The sequence below is a fragment of the Canis lupus genome, chromosome 31 (assembly GCF_048164855.1).
Source record: "Canis lupus baileyi chromosome 31, mCanLup2.hap1, whole genome shotgun sequence".
NCBI classification, from domain to species: Eukaryota; Metazoa; Chordata; class Mammalia; order Carnivora; family Canidae; genus Canis; species Canis lupus.
The window spans coordinates 18,433,434-18,455,862 of NC_132868.1; the positions used below are offsets into that span (position 1 = coordinate 18,433,434).

Here is a 22,429-nt window from a genome sequence, read left to right on the forward strand (position 1 = left end):
AAGAGATATCAACTTTTATGCCCCTTCTGAAATGCCTGGGAAGCCTTATCTAAAGTGATCCTACACAGCTATCCTGGAAATAAAGGGACAGGCCAGGCTAGACAGAGGCAGCCAGAGAAGCCTGAGGAGTGACCACAGCATCACTACATTTCCACTCTTGAAATTCCAGCAAAGCCCTTCCTCATTGCTTCACTTACACATTCTTTCATGTGTGTCCTTTCTAGGGCATCCCAAATCTGGTCTTCAGTGTACTGGTTGAAGGGATCCAAATTTGACCTAGAGAGAAGCACAGTAGAAGTTTCTCAGTGATCCAATACGTAAGTGACCATACCACAAAGGCTGTCTGTGGTATAAGTTGAAACACACCTGGGAAAAGGAGGGATCAAAGTCCTCAAAGTCACAGAGGACTCACTCCCCAGCCAGCCTTAGGTAGACGTGCGGCTGTTTGCCTGTTACAGGAATGTATCTGAGAACAGGTTAGGACTCTCTGTCTTCTTTATAAAACTTCTTTTTAAAAGATTTTATTTATTTATTCATGAGAGGCAGAGAGGTAGAGAAACAGGCAGAGGGAGAAGCAGGCTCCCCACAGGGAGCCGTGGGACTTGATCCCAGGATTCTAGGACCACACCCTGAGCCAAAGGCAGACGCTCAACCGCTGAGCCACCCAGGCGTCCTCTTCTTTATAAAACTTTAACTTTTATTACTTTTATTATGTAAATAATACATGTTACAGGAAAATTAAGAAATACAGATACAAAAAAAAAATACAGATACATGAAACATAAAACCGAAACCAATGTTTTAATCACCTCTAATCAGACCATCGGAAGCAAACACAGCATTTTGGTATATACATGTTGAAATACATCTTTGTGTATTTGGAAAAACAACTTCTTTCTTCTTGATGCACCAGGGTGAGAGCCTATCACTGTGAACAGACTTGAGGGTGACTGGCTGACCAGGAGGAGGAGCTGATCCAGCAGAGCAGAAAGGAGAGAGTCAAGAGCAGCTCAAGAGGAAGGAATTTACTGGTACAGAAAATCAGTCTGGGAACTATTCTTGCTTACTGGACCAATAGGGGCTATATCAAGAACATCAAGGATGATACCAGAAGAATAGAACTAGACATTTCTGGAAAAGGCTCTTTGTCATGGAGGATGAAAGTGGAGAGGTGGTAGTGGAATAGATAATTGGTGGAAATTGGGAGATTACATTAATTTTGGGGTGTCTTGTTTTCATCTAAACATGGCATTTACAGGTTTTAGGTGTAATTTGCTTAGTTTAGAAAATTATACTTCCCATATGGGAAACAAAGTCTTTGGGAGAACTTTAGCTCCATGTCTCATTTGTCTCCATGTCTGGGGTTACTAATCCCAGGCAAGGCAAATGCAAGCAGGACATTACCCCAGAACTCCACCTGACAGGAGGAAGAATAGGCTGGCACCTACCTTGCCCATCCCTTTGGGCCCCCTCTGGATTCTCCAGGGAGACTGTAACTGGCTCTGTTTTCTTGTGCCTCTTGCCCTTTGCACATGAAACATGCACCTCACCCCCATCCTTTTGCTTAAGAGACGCTGGTGAAAGCAAGGGCTCTGGGGCCAGACTTACTGATTCCTACACAGGTTCTGTTACAAGTGTGTGACTCTGACCAAGTTAGCCTAACTTCTTTATGCTTCAGTGCCCTCAAAAGGTTGTGACAGCTGCATGTCACATGTAGAAAGTATTCAGAGCTGCGCTCGCTGCATGGTTGTGTGTGCAGGAGCTACTATTAAGATGCTATTATTGTCATTGCTGTGACTCCTTGCCTATGATTCTTTCTTGTCCTTCAGGTCACAACTTAGATGCAGAAAGCGTCTCCTGGCCCTTAAAGCCTGATTTAGGTGTCCTCATGCTCACTCTCATTATGGCACTTGTCACTCTGTTCATTTGTCTCTGCCCCCATTGGATCAGGATCCTTGTCTAGATCTTATTTACTGTTGAATCCCATGTACACGGTCTAATGTTTGTTGTAAGAATAAAAGAACATATGGCCTTACTTGACTTCCTGATAGGAGGCATCAGTATGTGACAATTTAAGCATTTTCTGTAATAACAGAGGAAAGGAACAGTGTGGTGGAGCATATGTACATGTAGATCCAGGCAGATTGGGCTCAAATCCCCACTCTGCTTCTTATTACCTCCACAACCTGGGGCAAACCACTCCTCAGTCTCTTCTATACAATGGAGATATAGTGACATGACTCAGTAGTTTCCTGTAAACATTTCAGACAGGATGTACAGTACCTGGAACACAGCAAACATTTACTCAGTGGCAGCTATTAAATTCACAAGGTACATGTGGACATGTTAGCTGCCTGGTTCCAATGCTTGATGGTTTTCTGATTCATATATTCAATGTACTTTCCAAAGTACATTGAACTTTGGAAGAGTTCAACTCTTTCCTTAGAAAGAGTTCTGATAAAGTCCTATCTGAAAAGTCTGGATGGGGAAGACCAATTTTCTATAGGCATACCATCTAATATCTAACATCTTTGCAGGCATAATTCTTAAGAAGGTGGTCCAGTTTACTGATAATCTAAACTGTGAAATGACAGACCATGGGCTAAGTCTAAGGAGAAGTACACCTGTTTCTATTCACACTGGAAGCCCCAACCCTCCCTAACACTCCAGAGTCTATCTGCACAAACATCCGGGTTGACAAGATTAACATTTATTGTTCTGTTTGTTTTTTTTAAAGATTTTACTTACTTGTTTGAGAGAGAGAGAAAGCACGAGCAGGGGGAGGGGAGGGCCAGAGGGAGAGGGAGAAGCAGACCCCTCGCTAGGCAGGGAGCCCAGTGCAGAGCTCCGTCCCAGGACCTTGGGATCATAACCTGAGCCGAAATCAAGAGTCGTTTGCTTAACTGACTGAGCCATGTAGGTGCCCTATTGTTTTGGGCGTTTTCTGTTGCCTCTTAGGAGAATCTTCTACACTTACACACTATCAGTTTAGGGACAGACTGAAACCCATGCTCGCTGTCCCATGTCTGAAGGATAAAAGATTAATTATACTTTTGCCTGGTTCAACAACGACTGCTGAGAATTCTCGTGGGGCAAAGTTAGCAAGACAACTTTCTGAGTGACATTTATCTATGTGATGATGCAAGTTTTCACAATATTCTCTCTCCTATTTGTGTGGCCTCATATTCGACCTCTTCATGTTCTATAGCAGAATTCCTGACCTTTGGGGTCATAACAGAGGTCTCATTTTTGAACCATAAACTTCAGAGTTCTTTAAAAAAACTCACTTTATTAACTTATCATTATTATTATTGTTCTACCTTTAAAAAAAAAAAAAGTTCCTCAGAGCTCTTTGTAAGAGCCTTTTGTAAGTTCTTACTAAACCTAGAAGGAAGGGTACTCCACCAAGGGGAAATTATGACCAGTTACAAATAGAGGTCATGTTCTAGTTTGCTTGGTCTCCTGCTCGTCACCCGCACCATGGTCTACATGCAGCCAAGCCACAGACCCAAGCTGAAAAATCACCCTTGCCCTTTATAGGGAATCAACTCTGATCTTTGACTGTAAGAGCTGAAGTCAGGATTAATATGTGCTTTAGTGCTGGGCTGCTCTACATCTGCATTCTGCTCTGACTCTAGTTCTCATTTAGAGCTTCTGGTCCCTCTTCATGAGCCTGAATCTCCTCTTGGCAATCCAGTTCCAGTAATTCAATTCCTGTTGTGCTTCAATGTACCGAGTTCTCATCTTGACAGTCTGCTCAGGCTCCCAAGGTTTGGGGCACACACCTTGCTCTGGTTCTACCCCTAATCTCCCTGCTTATAAATATCTGCCTTCTTTGGTCTCTGAATGCTGTTCAGTCTCCACTGTTGAGGTATAGTTGCCTGTGGAAAATCCATATTACTAAAGACTAGAATTTCCAGCCCCAGTAACTTGATCAATTGTCACCTATGGTTTGACATTTCACTTTCTCAATTTCTTTTTTTTTTTTTTTTTTTTTTTTAAATTTTTATTTATTTATGATAGTCACACAGAGAGAGAGAGGCAGAGACACAGGCAGAGGGAGAAGCAGGCTCCATGCACCGGGAGCCTGACGTGGGATTCGATCCTGGGTCTTCAGGATCGTGCCCTGGGCCAAAGGCAGGCGCCAAACCGCTGCGCCACCCAGGGATCCCACTTTCTCAATTTCTAGTTGAGCCCATCACCTACTGCTTAAATCTGCCCCTTCTTTACCTGTTCCTGGCAGGATTGTTTAATTTTAGGTTCTGGATTTTACCACTCGTTCAGGTTCCTTCTACTTCTTCTAAGATGAGTCCTTTGCACAGAGGAAGACTTCAATAAATATATGCTCAAGACCGAAGGAGTCTATAATGCTAGTTTCCAGGCTAGGAACATGTAGATAATTCTCCTAGACTTTTAGTCTAGGAAGTGTTCTTTAAAACTGCACAGCAATGCCTATTGTCATGGGTTGAAGTATGTCCTCCCCCAAAAGAGAAGTTGAAATCTTAACCGCCAGTATCTTTTTTTTTTTTTTTAATTATAGTCACACAGAGAGAGAGAGGCAGAGACACAGGCAGAGGGAGAAGCAGGCTCCATGCACCGGGAGCCCGACGTGGGACTCGATCCCGGGTCTCCAGGATCGCGCCCTGGGCCAAAGGCAGGCGCCAAACCGCTGCGCCACCCAGGGATCCCCAACCCCCAGTATCGAAGAATGTAATCCTATTTGGAAATAGGTTCAGTACAGGTATTAATTCATTAAAATGAGGTCATTCGGTAGAGGGGAGTAGAGTGGGCCCTAAATCCAATATGACTGGGGGCACCTAGGTGGCTCAGTGGTTGAGTTTCTATCTTTGGCTCAGGTCATGGTCCCGGGGTCCTGGAATCAAGTCCTGCATCAGGCTCCCTCCATGGAGCCTGCTTCTCCCTCTGCTTATGTCTGTCTCTCTCTCTGTGTCTCTCATGAATAAATAAATAAAACCTTAAAAAAAAATCCAATACGACTGGTGTCCTTATAAGAGAGGGTCACATGAAGGCAGAGACACAAAGGGAAAAGGCCATGTGATGATGGTGGCCGAGATTGGAATAATGCACCTATAAACCAAGGAGCACCAAACACTGGTGGCAAACCACTAGAGGGTAGAAGAGGCAGGGAAGGATCCTCTCCTAAAGGTTTCAGAGGGAGCACAATCTTGCTGGCATCTTGATTGCAGACATCTAGCCTCCAGAACTGTGAGAGAGTAAGTTCCTGTTGTTTTAAGCCATCCAGTTTGTGGCACTTTGTTGTGACCTCCCTACGGAACAAATATACCTAGGAAGCCCATCATGTACCTCTTACCAGACACAGTACACACGCAGTAGCCTGCTCACTGAGGAGCCTGCCCCTTCAGATTCTCTGTGGGTGACGACTCAGCAGACAACATGGATAGGATTGATGCTCAATCCTCCTAAGCCCATCATACCAGCGGAAGGAGCCACCATAAACCAAGCAATGGGTCCCAGATATATAAGGAATATTTACACACACCAGGAGGTGCCATACACACATTAAGCCACACCAGACTGATCTCAACAGGGAGCTCAATCAGGAATAGAAGAAAATACACCCTCTTTACAGAAGCCAGATGGCCCGGAGTCTGATCCACAAACAGAAGTGAAAGCAAAGTTATGCATCCATAACATCAAGAGTTTTGGCTGGGTGGATAGATAGAGAAAAAAAGGCATCTGAACAGGAAGGCACCTATTTTTAGTAGTCTGAAGTCCTAGGGTCCTAATGTTGCCAGAACTGCATTTTCATCTTTGGTCCTTCATATTTTATTTTTAGCAGTATTCTATGCTTGCCTTTTGGCCACTGCAAAATGAGGCCACGAATCTCTCTGAAAGTATGAGAGGAAGCAGGAATGCCTCTCTGACACGTGGGGAGACACTGCTGCACCACACTGGCCTGTCATCATGATGGGTGCCTCCTGGACAGCCTAGGGCCTCAGAGCAGGAGACCTGGGACCCACAGTCCTTCTGCTATCCGGGAGCAAAAGGGGAGCTCTAAATAGTTATTCAGGAGATTTTGAAGATGCCGGAGGGGGAAAAAAGGTAACTAAAAGTCAGGCCCTGGGGAAGCAGGCTTACCTCTGGCTTTGGAAACACAACCCCTCCCATCACAGGGTTGTGATGGAGAGTGGGGGTCATGAGAACATCAGGAGGGGATACAGCATGTGGTGTGTGAGGGCCCAGACAGCCCAGGTTCAAATGCCTATCTTTGGGCAAATTATCTAACCTCTCTGGATTTCCATTTCTTCATCTATAAAATCAGAATAATAGTACCTACTTCATGGAGTTTTGAGTATCTGAAGAATTAATCCATTAAAATGCTTAGGACAACATCTGCCACATACTAAGTTCTCAATAAGCTTATCTACATTCATTACTGTTGTTCTTTAGAGCAGCAGTGTCTGGCACAGAATGACCTTTTCCCTTTTTTTAAGATTTTATTTTATTTATTTATTTATTTATTTATTTATTTATTTATTTATTTGACAGAGAATGAGAGAGAAAGCTCACAAGCAGGCAGAGTGGCAGGCAGAGGGAGAAGCAGGCTCCCCGCTGAGCCCAATGTGGGGCCTGAGCACCTCTTCCCTTTTTTTAAAGAGCCAATTTAGGTTCACAGCAAAACTGAGAGGAAGGTAAATATTTCTCATATATCTTGCCCAGAATGACTTCAGCAAACGTTAGAGAACACTCTGTGTTCTTGATACAGTTATTCTAGACTTTGTATTATTTTCTCATATTAAGACTAAGAAGCTTTTGGGAAATCCCAAGTTCCAAAGAAACTAAGACTATCAAAAACAAAAAGAAAAAAAAAAAGAGGGAGAGAGAAAGAAAGAAGGAAATAAAGAAAGCAAAAAAAAAAGTTAAAGGGGCCCCCTTCAACAACAGAATTATTCAGAGAAAACCATAAGACCTTGAGGTTCTTTTTTTTTTTTTTTAGGATTTATTTATTTATTCATGAGAAACAGGGAGAGAGGCAGAGACATAGGCAAAGGGAGAAGCGGGCTCCTCACAGGGAGCCTGATGCAGGACTTGATCCCGGACCTCAGGCCCTGAGCCAAAAGTAGACGCTCAACTGCGGAACCACCCAGGTGTCCCAGACCTTGAGATTCTTTTTTTTTTTTTTTAAGATTTTTATTTATTTATTCATGAGAGACACACAGAGAGAGAGAGAGAGAGAGAGAGAGAGAGGCAGAGACACAGTCAGAGGGAGAAGCAGGCTCCATGCAGAGAACCTGACGTGGGACTTGATCCCAGGACTTTAAGATCACACCCTGGGCTGAAGGTGGCGCTAAACCACTAAGCCACCTGGGCTGCCCAGACCTTGAGATTTCTAAGAAAGAAGCTGCTTCAAATTTAGAACATCTTCCATTCCCCCTAGAGTGCTAACTGCTTCCATGTGAAGGCGTGTGGGCCCAGAATGAACCAAAGAAGAATGGGTCAGTTGGGCTCAATTTTGCTACGATTTTGAGTTAGGAACTAGAAATATTCCTCAAAAAGTAAAAATTTCATGGGTAGATCAAAAGGGAGAGAGGGCATCTGAATAGGAAGAAAGAACACTGCTTCTTGCTAATGAATGGCCACCAACAGAGATGCTCCAGGTGATGAGAAGATGCCCAGCCCCTGGAAGCAGAGTGAGGCTCACAGACAGTGATAGCTGAGGACACTTAGTCTTACTGCGAGTCAGATTCACTGCCAGCCACGCGGAGCTGTCAACTATCTCAGAGGGTGGAATACACTGCAGGAGGGGCTGGTTAGGGCAGAGGGGAAGGCTCTCAGGAAGCACAGGATCCTCTGGGGAAAGGAAAGGAAGGTACCATCAGAGCCATGAAGGAGGGAAGGTCGGCAAAAATGTTTAAGGTCAAGATGAGAAGAAACCTCTTGTCTTGGAGCCAGCTATCACAGCAAGAGGCACAGTAAAGGGACTAGTCACAGAAACATAGGCCTTATAGCTGGATAAGGGAGGGCTAGATGCAGCTATTGTAATGGACAGAGAGTCCGGCTAATCTAGGGAGCAGTATGGCCCCAAATGATCTGGTCTGTAATTTAGATTATATTTGTATGAGAACAATTAGACATTTTTATTTCATCACCTTAAGTTTCATTTGATTTCGGTTTCATCTTGCTTTCACTCTGAGAGTTCCTTATGTTTTTTTTTTTTTTTAAGATTTGTCTTATTTGTTTTTTTTAAAAAGATTTTATTTATTTATTTGAGAGAGAGAGAGCAAGAGAGTGAGCATGAGTGCGCGAGGCAGAGGGAGAGGGAAAGAGAATTCCAAGCAGACTCCGTGCTGAGCACAGAGACCCAATTTGAAGCTCAATCCCGTGACCCTGAGGTCATGACTTGAGCAGAAACCAAAAATCAGATGTACAATTGACTGTGACACCCAGGTGCCCAGAGAGTTCTTTATGTTTTAACTGCATGTTGGTATCTCAAGATGAGTCCACCCTCAATGCTGGTTAATGGCAATAAACATAGTTTCTCAGTTCAGGGTCTCCAGGAGACCTCTGAGAAACAGCCGGTCTACTCTGTCCTTGCCTTGGGAAATTTGTCATAGGCTTTCTAATTTTCTAAGAAAAGCAAAAGAACACCAAAAGCTGAATGTTCTTTGGGATTTGTATGAGGCCTGAGAGAATAAAAGGAGGAAGATGATAGGTCTGGGATTTAATTTGTCCTCAGTCTCTACTACCGATTTAAAAAGCCAAAATTACAGCTAGCAGAACATGAAACTTACGTGATTTCCTAAATTTGTGCAGCTGACTGCCCAAATAGTACTCTGAGCTCAATAACTAAAAACTCAGGGCAGTAGCACACCAATTATAAGCTTGTCCATCAAGTAACATCATGTCTCTAGAGCCAATAACAAATGGCCCCAACTCCCATGAAAGCTGCACTTCCATGATATTCTACGAACACCAGCTGCACATTCCAGCAGGTCAGTTCTTAACCATTAATGCTAGTATATGTGCTGCCAAAACAAGCGCTTATCCATTAAGCCTCTGATTCACAGCCCCAAATGAAATGCTATAAAATTTAAAAATGAAAAGTGAGGCTTCTGGGTGGCAATGCATTTAAGAGTCAAGTTTAACAAACTATGTTTTTAATTCTTTTCCAAATGATGACTAAAAAATGGTTCTTTTGTCCTGGCCAAAAACTGTAAGGCCAATTATATTCTCCAAGGCATTCTTCTGGCATCTAAAAATAGAGATTTATGGGAGGGAAGAGCAGATTTGGCGACACCTCTCGATTTCTTAATTTTAAAACCGAGTCTTCAATAAATTCTAATTTTCTTCTGACATTTGTTTGACCTTGTTATTTCAGTTCCCAAAGGGAATGACTGAGCATCATCAACAGATCCAATCTATGCCACCCAAACTAATTAGTGTTTGGAGAAAATGCCAAAATAAATAAACCCAAGAGTGTCGACCCTACTTGCGGGTAGGTGGGAATTCATTTTATCTACCAGACCTCCTTCAATCAGTGAGTTCAGGTGGCATTTCCAAAGGAAGGGAGGGGACCTAATTTTAAAGACAAGTCTGTGCTTATCTGAAATTAAGTTGGTACCAATTTTTTTGAAGACTGCTAAAAATTAAAGAAATTTAATTAAAAAAAAAGAATCCAATTTAGGTCAGCTATATAGTTAAAGCTGTTTTTAGTTCAAAGGAGAAGCAACTTGAATAGACATGGACATGAATCATAGAACTTCATTGTTTCAAGAAGGCAAAAGCTGAAGTCTAAGGGTGAGGAAGGATAAGGTATAGAGAAAGTCAATGGGATTATATTTCCTTCTTCATGACTACTTTAACAGATCAAGAGGAGGAATTTTATCTTAGGTATCCTGGCAGATTTCAGAAAGAGGCATCATTCCAGAGTCAGAACCAAAGGTGGGGGAAGATAATTGGAAAATAAAAACACATGAGTAATAACAATGCCTGAAAACCACCGTGAGGACTGCAACTTAGAGCGCACATGACACAGATGATAATATGGAGGAGGAAGATGAAGGACGATGGGATGAGGCTGCCAGTTGCTACTGCTCACTGAAGCTCACCATTTGCCAGAGTCAGTGTGTGCATAATCTGTATGAACCTATTCAATCTCCACAACCAGAGTTCTTTTTTTTATTTTTAAGATTTTGTTTATTTATTCATGTGAAAGAGAGAGAGAAAGAGAGAGAGAAGCAGAGGGAGAAGCAAGCTCCATTCAGGGAGCCTGATGTGGGTCTCGATCCCGGGTCTTCAGGATGACGCCCTGGACTGAAGGCGGCGCTAAACCGCTGAGCCTCCCGGGCCGCCCCACAACCACAGTTCTTAATAATATCCCCACTTTATGGATGAGAGAATGAGCTTAGGCGGGGTCAGGTAACTTGTCTGAAGCCACAGAGCAGAGATCTGAGCCCAGCTCTCTCTGACTTCTTCACCACCATGCTCTGGGGCCCTCAGCCCCCGTTTCATTAATGAGGTGGCTAGTATGGTGGAGCTGCCCCTTACTTCTGCAGGAAGAAGCACCCAGTGGTGGGAAAAGCACGAGATCAAAGGCCACTAGATGGTAGTCCCACACAGGGGCTCTGAAGTGCCCATCTGGCCTGAACTGCAGCACAAAGCACACGCACACTCAAGATCCTTACCTGACAGTGCCACTGAACAGCACTGGTTCTTGAGGAATAATGGACAGCTTGCTTCGGAGGTCGGCAAGCCCAATATCACTGATTCTCACTCCATCAATCTTGATGCAGCCTCCAGATAACTCCACCAGACGGAAGAGGGCCATCCCCAGAGAGGACTTGCCTGAGGAGTGAAAGATATGCAGAAAAGTAGTTCAATTAGCAAATTTTGTGACAACAAAAACTGGTTTATTCTCCTGGGACAAAATCATCTGTTTTTCAAGTTCTATGCAATTATTTCATCTGATTAACTAAGATAATTGACTAAGATAACTAAAATGATAGCCAGAAACAGGAAAAAAGGCACTCTACTGAGCTACCGAGTATATACATTCAAATCTCACAGCTTCAGCCTGAGAGGGAGTCTGAGGTACTACCATACTTTCATGAGAGTAAATAGGAAAAATGCCTGCTTTTCACCTTAGGAGTGGGTACACAGGCTTTAACACATCTCAGGCAAAGTAAGAACAGAGTTCTTAGAGCAAGGAGCTAGGGGCAAACCAGAGGACAGGATGTTTTCTCTCTCTTTTATCCTCTTATGGTAGCTGAAAGAGAAATAAGACAAGACCTTCCACAGTTCTAGGGAAAACACACAGGGAAGGAGTAAATAAATGGCTATAAATGACTCCACCATGATAAGGACCTGTGATAGAAAAGCAGGTCTGAGGGAGAAACTGATGAGGGCAGTGTTACAGTGATGAGCAGGACAGCTTCTCGTAATTGAATATTTTATTTTATTTTATTTTATTTTATTTTATTTTATTTTTTTAAGATTTTATTTATTTATTCATGAGAGACACAGGGAGAGAGAGAGGCAGAGACACAGGCAGAGGGAGAAGTAGGCTACATGCAGGGAGCCCGACGTGGGACCCGATCCCGGGACTCCAGGATCACACCCTAGGTAGAAGGCAGGCGCTAAACCGCTGAGCTACCCAGGGATCCCCTGAATCTTCATCTTAAAAGTTATATAAGAAGGGGGGCACTTGGGTGGCTCAGTCAGTTAAGCATCTGCCTTTGGCTCAGATCAAGGTCTTGGGGTCCTGGGATAGAGCCCCACATTGGGCTCCCTGCTCAGTGGGGGGCCTGCTTTTCTTTCTGCTCCTCCCCCTTGCTTGTGCTCATGCCCTCTCTATCTCAAATAAATGAAATCTTAAGAAAAAAAAAAGTTATGTAAGTAATCCAAGAAGATAACATCAATCTCCCATAATCTCACTACTGTTACTTTTGATACATTTTGTTTCAGTCCTTTTCTCTAGTGTAATTGAGATTACACTAGAAAAATTGCCTTTTTCTACTTGACATTATATAACAAGCACTCAACCATATTATGAAAAATTTTACAAATTAAAGTTTTAGTGGCTACAATATATTCCATAGTAGGGATGTCCTCCTACTTATTTGACCAGTCCTCTAACGTTGGACACATAGTTTATTATAATAATGTTATAATAATAATAATATTAATGTTATAATAATAATAATAATCCTCCCAAGAGAATTCCTCACAGAATCCTTAATGCCAGCTGGATCCCAGGATCCTGAGATGACCTGAGCTGAAATCAAGAATCGGGCACTTAACTGAGCCACCCAGGTGCCCCACAACAGGACTCTTAATGAGGAGTTTTCCTCATACAAGTGAATGGCTTTATTCAGAATTGGGGGGTCTGGTTAGTGGCCCCCTACCCTCATTAAGGGATGCAATGGGACTCCCTCACTGCCAAGGCAGTGCTTTGTTTTAAGATCTGAACTAAGGAAGGAACTGTCCTCAGATAAATAGACCACGCTGTTCCACTTTAACAAAAGATGTCACCTGGACTGGAAGACTTTATAGTTCTCTGGATCTAGATAGCATATACTAGTAAAAGAGGCCATGAAGTCCTCACAGTCATGTCCATGGTCTAAGAGTCTTTGAAGAAGCTTGTTAGGATTAGTGTTTAGACTTTGTAAGTCAGGCTATTTATAATCTTTTTTTTTTTAATTTTTCTTCTGTCACTGTTTATAATTTAATAAAGTCTTTTTAAAAAGATTTTATCAAAAAAATAAAAAATAAAAAAATAAAAATAAAAAGATTTTATCTATTTATTTGAGAGAGAGAAAGTGTGCACACATGAGAGAGGGGAGGAGCAGAGGTAGAGGAACAAGCATACTCTGCTCTGGATGCAGACATGGGGCTCGATCTCATAACCTGAGATCATGAACTGAGCTGAAACCAAGAGTCAGTCACTCAACTGACTGTGAGCCACGCAGGCACCCCTGGTTTAATTAAGTCTTTTTTTTTTTTTTAAGACCTTATCTATTTATTCATGAGAGACACACAGAGAGAGAGAGGCAGAGACACAGGCAGAGGGAGAAGCAGGCTCCATGCAGGAAGCCCGATGCAGGACTCGATCCCGGGACTCCAGGATCACACCATGAGCCAAAGGCAGACGCTCAACCACTGAGCCACCCAGGCGTCCCAGGTTTAATAAAGTCTTAATAGTTCAGTCTGTCTTACCCATATTAAAGGGAATCACAGGAGATATCAGTCAGAGCTTTCAGGAGAGCAGTGTACCCCCAGGAGCCAATGTAGCGGAGGGAATTTGAGGGAGAAAGCAAAGGAAGAGCTTTGAGGACAGCCACCCTCTTTGGCTGACCATTATCCTTCCAGCATAAAAAACTTACAGTGTATTGTTTGGACATGAAATAACTCCTTCAAATAGAAAGCAAGAAATGGCTTTTTCTTCTCATCTTAGCAAGTTCTTTAAAGTAAATTGGCTAGAAACGATACAAGGCTTTCTTTCTTCTTTTTTATAATGGAGAGAAACAAAGCTAGAAGAGTTTTGATGCCAAAGAAGCATGGAGCCCAAAAACTGATGAGGAGTTAACCAGAGGAGACTTCTCATACCAAGTAAACCAGTTAGTAAAAGAAAACAAGACTCAATCTTTGAATTGAGGAAGGTAAGAGGGAAAGAAATGAATTACTCAAGTCTTGACCCTAGAATTCTAAAGGGCATAGAAGTAATATGAGAAGCTTTCTTTGAAACTATTATTTTAAGAAAATAATTTGTCTTAACACAGGTTCCTTATTTAGAGCTGCATTAGCATCTGATAAACATGAGGCAACACTAGCAATATGTCACAGATGACTTAAATTTTTTGTGTATTTTGACCTCACAGAAATAAGCATATTCACTGCAGTACTACTCATAATAGTGAAAAATTGACAACAACATCAATGCCCTACAATCGGACTGGTTTTGTGTGTGTGTGTGTGTTTTTTAAGATTTTATTTATTTATTCATGGGAGACAGAGAGAGATGCAGCGACACAGGCAGAGGGAGAAACAGACTCCCCATGGGGAACCCAATGTGGGACTCAATTCTAGGACCTCAGGATCACACCCTGAGCTGAAGGCAGACACTCATCCACGGAGCCACCCAGGTGTCCTGGGGACTGGTTAAATACAAATTATGGTACATCCATAAAATGGAATTTTATATCATGCTGTGTAGAATTCATGTCATAGGCCACTAATGGACATAGAAAAATATTTGAAAGATTTAAAGGCACACCATGAGACAGTGTTTGTAAAATGACCTCGTTTTTGTAAACATACTTGTAGATAGAAAAAGGCTGACAAGAGGTGCCTGGGTGGCTCAGTTGGTTGGGCAGCTGCTTTCGGCTCAGGTCATGATCTCTTGGTCCTGGATCCAGCCCCACATCAGGCTTCCTGCTCAGGAGGGAGTCTGCTTTTCCCTCTCCCTCTGCCCCTTCCCCTGCTTGTGCTCTGTCTCTCAAATAAATAAATAAAATCTTCACACACACACAAAAAAAGCCTGACAAGATACCCACCATTGTATTAACAGTAATTATCTCTGGGTTGTGGAGATAGGGTGCTTTTCTCCTTTTGTACTTTGCTATATACTCCCAAGTTTTCTGCACTGAGAATGTATACTTTTATGATCAGAAAAAACACTAAGTGTTACAAAAACAAAGTTGAGAATACACTGAGAAAATTGGCTTCAGAGATACCATTAATACAGAGCTGCTTTGAAGCAATGAGAGTAATATTCAATACACAGCAAATCACAGACCCCAAACTTAACTCAGATAGGTTCAAACATTTCCACAGAGGCCTCTGCATACTCTTACCTGATCCAGTCCGCCCCACGATGCCAATCTTCTCCTTGGGTTTGATGGTGAAGGACACTTTCTTTAGAACCAGAGGGAGATTCTCTTGGTACCTCATCTCTGCATTCTCAAAGGTCACCTCTCCCTCCTGGGGCCAGTCAGGAGAGGGAGCCTTGTTCTTAATTCTGGCAGGTGCTTCCAAAGAGAGAGTCTGGGGAGACAGAAGTGACTGGGTCAGACTGACCAGATTCTGTGGGAGTTGAAGGCTTCTGAAGAGAAATAAAACCCAGACAACAGCCCACACAGAAGCAGCTGCTGCTCTCTTCCCTTCCTATGGGAGATGCTCTCGGCAGTAAGTGCTTCTTACTGCTAAACTAGACAGTATGATAGTGACTAACTTTACACTTAGCAGTTTACAGTGGCCACCAAGCAGCATCTAGGGGAGGGCAGTCGGCTTTCAAATTGTTTTCTATCTTACAGAATTTCTCCATAAAACTGAAGGTCAAGGGTGGCACATGAAGTCTTCCATGAGCTCCTCAAACACACCACTTTTTATCGGAATTCTTTCAAAATATTCTACTTGAAACAAGATTCCACCATTTGAAAGCCAATGGCCCAAACCCAGAGGAAGGAAACTACCATTTACTGAGCATTTTATCAGATCCTGGCATTTGGATGTTATCAGTCACCCCAGGAGATATAGGACCTAATTCCAATTTGCTACCAGTTGCTGTGTGATCTGGGTATATCTATCACCTCTTCACTCTAGGTCTTAGTTTGTCATCATGGGGACTGGATTAAAGAATCATGAAAATCCATCCAGCTTTAAAATGCTGTGTTCAATGTAACTGGGTAGTTTTTGTTACCAACACCTTGCAATGTTTTGAAATTTTCTGGCGACTAGTCATAGGGCTTTACAGCCTTATGGGGAAGTGAAAGCCAATGGCTACGGTGCTCTGGGCAGGGGTAGGGGTGTGGGTGTGAGTGCAGGTGGAGCCTGAAGTCTTGAACTCCAAACTGGAAGGGCTCCATGTTGGCAGTGGCATCCAGGCTAGGAACTGGCAGTGAGAGCCATTCCTCAGAAATGTGACTGGTTTGTGCAGGGTCCACTCTACTATGGCTGACCATCACCCTGACTTCTCCAGCAAGAGACTCTCACCAACAGCAATATTAAATGCTACATACACATATCGTCCACAGACATGAGCACTGGGCAAAGAAGCCAATGGATAAATAAAAGGAACAGCTATTAGCAGATATATTAGATAGCCATCTGCCATTCTTTCTGAAAATAATAATAATTTGTAAGCTTAAGAAATATCCTACAATTAATGAGGTTCATTGTCAAAACAATTCAGTGAAGCATGTCTGCTGGAAAATGCAGTTTACATAATACACTAGTTCTCAGCTGAACATAATATACTAGTTCAAAACCATGTTTTCATTATTCAATTATTTGGAAATTGATGATAAAGTCTCTGGGAAATCCACAAAATAGGTAACTCCTATGAACTGAGTTAAGTTGGAGAATCTTAAGTACTCGTGCCTCTGCTTCTCTCTATAGAAAACGGCCTTCAGAGTTCCAGGTAGGACATGCCATGGCAGCAAGATGCTGTAACCCCCAGCAACACTGCAGGGGTCACTAAGGCAAGGTGTGGGAAGAGTCAGTTCATCTTGGTATCAACTAAGTTAACTGGTTTCTAAACTATGAATGCAGTTTAGAATTGGCTATGGAGCTTTTAAAACTTCAGAAGCCTGGGTCTCACCCCAGACTGACTGTATCAGAATCTCCAGAGATGAGTGAGGCCCAAGCCTATCTCTGCCTAAAGCTCAGCAGGGAATACAGATGGCCAGCCCCAGGTAAGAACAAATGAAGTAGAGTAAGATTTAAAACAATACATGGTTTTAAACGATGTTAAGGAAAATGTTACAGTAGTCAGCTAACAAAATTCTAGACATTTTGTAAATTAGCTGATGAACCCACATCCTTTAATCACAGTTCACAAGAACGTTTAGAAACCCTTAGGATAATCTCTTCTCCATTCCACACATGTTGAAGAGAGTGCTGGTCCTCCCTTGTGAGAAAAAAAGCATCCTCCTTGCACAGCCCCCTGAGGAAGCCAAAGGGTGAAAGGACCCTGTGAAGGGTCGGACCACAGTAATAGGCTTTAGCATCCTGACCTTGATGTAGTGGTTGATCCTCTCCACTGAGGTGAAGCGGGCTTCTGTCTCGGATGCCAGTCTGACGGTAAACTGGAACAGCCCCGTTAACTGGTTAACAAGAAGCAAAATCCAAGAAAGAATTCCTTATGAACACATGTCAGGACACCACTAGAAAACCTCTTCCATCTAGAGGATGACAGTTCAATATATGAACTGAATTGGGCACCTGCAGCAGCTGGTTTTACAGACCAAGTCATTCTCTAAATGTTCAACACAATGCTTATTATCCCCCAATCAACTGTAATTCTCAGTGAATGCAGGTGGCATTGTGGTACTGCTGGCACTGGCTTCCCTGTATCCAAAGGCTTTCCATCCATTCTTACATTTCCAGTACACATATCTGCAGCTGAGTAACTTCTGGGCTTCATTCAGAGAAGCCTGCACCTGCTCTGGCTATCACAACAAATGGAGATATTTATCAACCTGTGAGCAACTACTGAGAATGCAGAACCCCTGTGTGCTTCAGACTGAGGATCCTGAACCACAGTGCATACAACATATATTCTCCCCCTTCAAATAATCAACTAATAAATAAAGAAAAAAAAAAAAAAAAAAAGGGATCCCTGGGTGGCGCAGCGGTTTGGCGCCTGCCTTTGGCCCAGGGCGCGATCCTGGAGACCCGGGATCGAATCCCACGTCGGGCTCCCGGTGCATGGAGCCTGCTTCTCCCTCTGCCTATGTCTCTGCCTCTCTCTCTCTCTCTCTCTGTGTGACTATCATAAATAAATAAAGAAAAAAATATTAAAAAAAAAACAAACAAATAATCAACTAAGTCTGTGTAACATGGACAGACATCTTTGGGAATCTGTAAAGATACATATCTCTTCTTGGTTCTCATGGCTACTTATTTATTTTGATCTTTCTGATATGGAAAAATATCAAACATAAACAAGAGTAGAAAGGGCAGTATAATGAACTCCCAAGTACTTAAAAACCTGTCAACCTATAGACAATATTGTTTTATCTATAGCACACCACCCTCTGTATGTGAAAGCAAATCCTAGACATCCTATCATTTTATCCTTATTTTAGCTTGCATCTCTCTAACACATACTTTTTTTTAAATTTTTTTACGATAGTCACAGAGGGGGGGGCGGGCGCAGAGACATAGGCAGAGGGAAAAGCAGGCTCCATGCACCGGGAGCCCGATGTGGGATTCGATCCTGGGTCTCCAGGATCGTGCCCTGAGCCAAAGGCAGGCGCTAAACTGCTGCACCACCCAGGGATCCCTCTAACACATACTCTTTAAAAACACAATACCATTGCCCAATACCAGGATGATATCTAAAAAATTAATCATAATTCTTTAACATCTTCAAAATACTTAGAGTTCAAGTTCCCAATTATTCTCTGAGCTATTTAAGACCATATACTATCCCTAGGGGCTGGGTCTGCATATGTAACAGTTTTGGGAAAATCAGAGGCCTGATAATAAAATGCATATAAGAAGCATATTGAAGACATAGTATTTCTTAGAAGACCAGGAAGAGGCCAGAGATGAGAGGGTGGTGAACACAGAAACCCATAATTAAGAAACTATTTTCAAAATCATGTTTATTTCTAAATACATAGCACCTATTTCTTTTGTTTTTGTTTTTTTGTTTTTTAATTTTTTGCACCTATTTCTTAAACACGTGCAACAGCCTTAAATCCCTTTGTTCCTACATACCACCCGTACTGTCTCCCATCCTCCCCACCCTAGCCAAGTCCAGGATGTTACTAGCAAAGCAGGTGGGCAGAGGCTCTAGGAGTCAAAGACTTAGGGAGAGCCCCCTACCGTGCTTTGCAGAGGACTCAAGCGAGCAAAGGTAATGCTCCAGCCCCGGGCATGGAGACTGACCTGGACAGCATAAGAGATGGCAAGACCCGAATAGGCAGGGGGAATCTGTCCATGCATGAGAACGATCATCAGCCCAGTGGTGGTGATCAGGGCAATGCTAATGAGGTCCAGCCGCACAGCCAGCCACCGCATTGCACACGTGAACAAGAAGAAAGGACCTTGGTTGTTATCCAGTAGCTCCTGGTACCTGTGAGGGAGACAGAACACCTAAGAGACAAACAAAATACCACAGTACCCTGGGAGTGAGTGATGTCAGAGCACTGGTGAATTACGGATAGAGCGCTTTCAAGTATTTCCTGTTTGTCACTAGGAGGATATGGGAACCTAAGGACTACAAAGGATTCCAGGTGCCACACATAGGACAACTTGAGGTTTTCTAGTTTTACTAGTCTCTAGTTTTCTTAGTTTCAAAGAAACATGTTCAAAATATTAGTGGAAAAAATATCTATGTTGAAAGTACAACAAATGCACAGGGAAAGGAGACCAAATAAAGAGGTTGGTTAAGCTTTAGAAAAATATCTTAGATCTGGGGTGATTTCCTCAAAGAGACAGGCTACATAGGCAAATTGCAGAAATGCCCTAAGACCTGGAAAGATAAACTTGCAGACTGAACATTGTCAAGTAGAAAACATCTGCTGAGGCATTGCTGTTGGGTAAAATGGTACTTGCTTCCAAGACCATGGAGCACAGAACCAGAAATTAAATGACAGTAAAAAAGATCTGGACAATCTTTGCCACTGAAGGAGCAAGACACTACTGTCAGCAGGGGTCCTAGGGAGCAGAACAGACCCCATCCAAAGGCTTGGGTGTCACATACACATATAACTAGAACTCCCTTTTTTTTTTTTTTAAGATTTTATTTATTTATTCATGAGAAACAGAGAAACAGAGAGGTAGAGATACAGGCAGAGGGAGAAGCAGACTCCATGCAGGGAGCCCGATGTGGGACTCGATCCTGGGTCTCCAGGATCATGCCCTGGGCTGAAGGTGGCACTAAACCACTGAGCCACCCAGGCTGCCCATAATTAGAACTCCCAAGCAGGAAGTCTTGCCAGGCAAATAATGCTTTGCTTTAAGAGAGACAGATGACCGACAGACACACAGACAGATAAAACCACTTTTCCTCTTCATATAAGATGTTTGGAGAAAATTTAGGAAATGCAGTAAAGAAGAAAATGAAGTATTCTCACCACTCAGTTAAAACCAGGGTTAATATTCTGCTGTATCTTCTCTCAGCATTTTTTTTCAATACACTTCAATGTATTCATATGTATGTATGTACATATACCTGTTTGGAGCTTATTTTACTGTATTTCTCTTAAAGTTAGGAATATTTTTTTGAATTGTTTAACCTAAACTCACTTTCTTTTTTAGAGAGTGAATGTATGCACAAGTGGGTGGGACAATGGAAAGAGAGAATCCCAAGTAAGCTCCAGGCCCAGCACAGAGCCAGACACGGGGCTTGATCTCAAGATCACGACCTGAGACAAAAATCAAGAGTCAGATGCCTAACTAACTGAGCCACCCAGGCACCCCTATCTCATTCTTTTTAAGGGCCACATAATAATCTATATGGGTATACCATAGCTTATTTAACTAGCTCTCTCGAAGAACATTTAAGTTAGTTCCAATCTCTTGTTAAAATAAATCTCCACAATGACAGTCTATGTATATAAATTTCTCATCTAAATCATATTCAGTAGCTAATATGTCAGTCTAATGTCAATGACCCTCACTATTCCAAAAAGAAAAAGAAAAAGAAATTAAAAGAACCTCCTTCAATTATAGCCATTTAGAGTCCAAAGCCAATAGACTCCAAACCTATATTTTTGTCTTCTCATTTGCTTCAAAAGGACTTCTGGGAAGTGAGTGAATTTTAATCAGAGACCATTAGATCACTAATCCTCTCGGTAACAAGCTTTCCAATCCCCAACTCTGGCCTTGAAAGGCCTCTTAGGCTTATTAAATGCTGGGATGTTGACTCCACTTGGAGCCCTCCGGCCACCATCAGCACTGACCTGTGCAGAAATTCCTGCCCTTTGTTGTAGGCATGAATGGTGGCAAGGCCCTGTATGCTAGATGTGATGTGGGAGAGGAAAGGCGACTGTGTGATATTGTCCAGACGCTTCAGCTCTCGAATCAGGACCCTGGAGAGAGAATGAGTTCTGTGTCAGAGCAGTAGACAAGCAACCCTGGCTTCATCCCTGGGAGACATGAACACTTCTTCTTTACCTGGAGACAATGTGCAGAACTGAAAAGAGGATGAAGAGGGGTCCCACTGCCACCAGGAACCACGGGAAAACTCCAGCGATCATTCCAACACAGAAGAACACCAGGATGACATTCTGGATGAACATTTCGGCCTGGAATGGCAGGCGTACATCCACTGGAGAAACCATAAAGGAACAAATGTCAGACTGTTGGGATCCACAAATAGGAAAAATGAGGCCAAAATTTTTTTATAAACACAAAGAGATTCCACAAATTCTCTTTCTGAAATGTCTGTTGTCTTTTAAATCAAAGAAAAATCTAGAAATCTGGTTGATCTAATTTTCTCTTGTTCCAAGAAAATCTAAATGATCTTTCTCCCCCAGGCCCCCTCCTGGGTTTACTAGGCTACCCAACCCCTTTGGGTTTTCTTCATCTCCTCTGGGCTATCTCCTATTCCCACTTTTTTTTCCCACTTTTGGCTGGAGTATTTTCATAAAAATCCCAGACATGTTGGTATCACTGATTTTTTTTTCTTTCCATCTTTTCTCCATTTGTGTGTGTGTGTGTGTGTGTGTGTGTGTTTAGCAGAAATGGGATTATATCATGCATCAGTTCTGTGTATCAGTGATGGTTCTGATCCCTTGTTACCTCCAGCCATGGCTTTCTGTTGGCTTATCAACATCTGAAACAAACTCCTGTGGAGGCAGCACAGGGTGATAGTTAAAAGCATTAGCTCTAGGGTGAAAAGATCTGGGCTCAATTCCCAGTTTTGTTATCTAATAGCTGTGAAATCTTGGGCAAGTTATTTAACCTTGCTAGACATCAGCTTTCCCATGTATTCAGTGGGTGAAACAATACCCATCCAATAGGGCTACTGTGAGGATTAGGATAATGTATCTGGAACATTCAGCACACTGCTGGTTACACAGTAAGCCCTCAATAAATATCAGGTGCCATTATTATTATTATGGGCCATGAGAAGTGTTTAAGTTCTGGTGCTGGCACAGCCCATGCAGCATCCAGAAAACCTGCCAGAGGTTGTAGGTGTCCAACATCCAATGTACTACCCTCGAAGTAAACATGTTTTGGAATCTCAGATGCTCCCATCCAAAGCATTTATGCAAACTCAGTCCTCTGAACTTGTTTTCAGGTTAAATGAAATCAAACGAGAACTTAGACAACAGGTGAAAACAATCAGATGGGTCTTTAGCCTAAGTACAAGCTGCAACCCAGAGAAAGTCCAAAAGCAAAATGTTCCTGGCGTGGATGCCAGCAACTACCACACTCTCTCAAGAGTGTAAAGATGGACAGATGTGTACACCTGGCGAGTCACCTAGAAGGC

At 42.6% G+C, this 22,429-nt stretch overlaps 1 protein-coding gene across 2 annotated transcripts in view; it reads right to left on the reverse strand.

Annotated features, from left to right (window-relative positions):
• Positions 1–22,429, reverse strand: part of ABCC5 (ATP binding cassette subfamily C member 5) — an 89,049-nt gene that overhangs the window by 5,903 nt on the left and 60,717 nt on the right. For both annotated transcript variants that reach the window (XM_072807594.1, XM_072807595.1), the window contains exons 21-27: positions 21,109–21,262; positions 20,895–21,023; positions 18,877–19,063; positions 16,995–17,084; positions 14,835–15,024; positions 10,668–10,827; positions 198–276 (exon numbers count right to left, since the gene is read on the reverse strand). In XM_072807594.1, the coding sequence (XP_072663695.1) occupies positions 198–276; positions 10,668–10,827; positions 14,835–15,024; positions 16,995–17,084; positions 18,877–19,063; positions 20,895–21,023; positions 21,109–21,262 (989 nt within the window). The remainder of the gene's footprint in view (positions 1–197; positions 277–10,667; positions 10,828–14,834; positions 15,025–16,994; positions 17,085–18,876; positions 19,064–20,894; positions 21,024–21,108; positions 21,263–22,429) is intronic.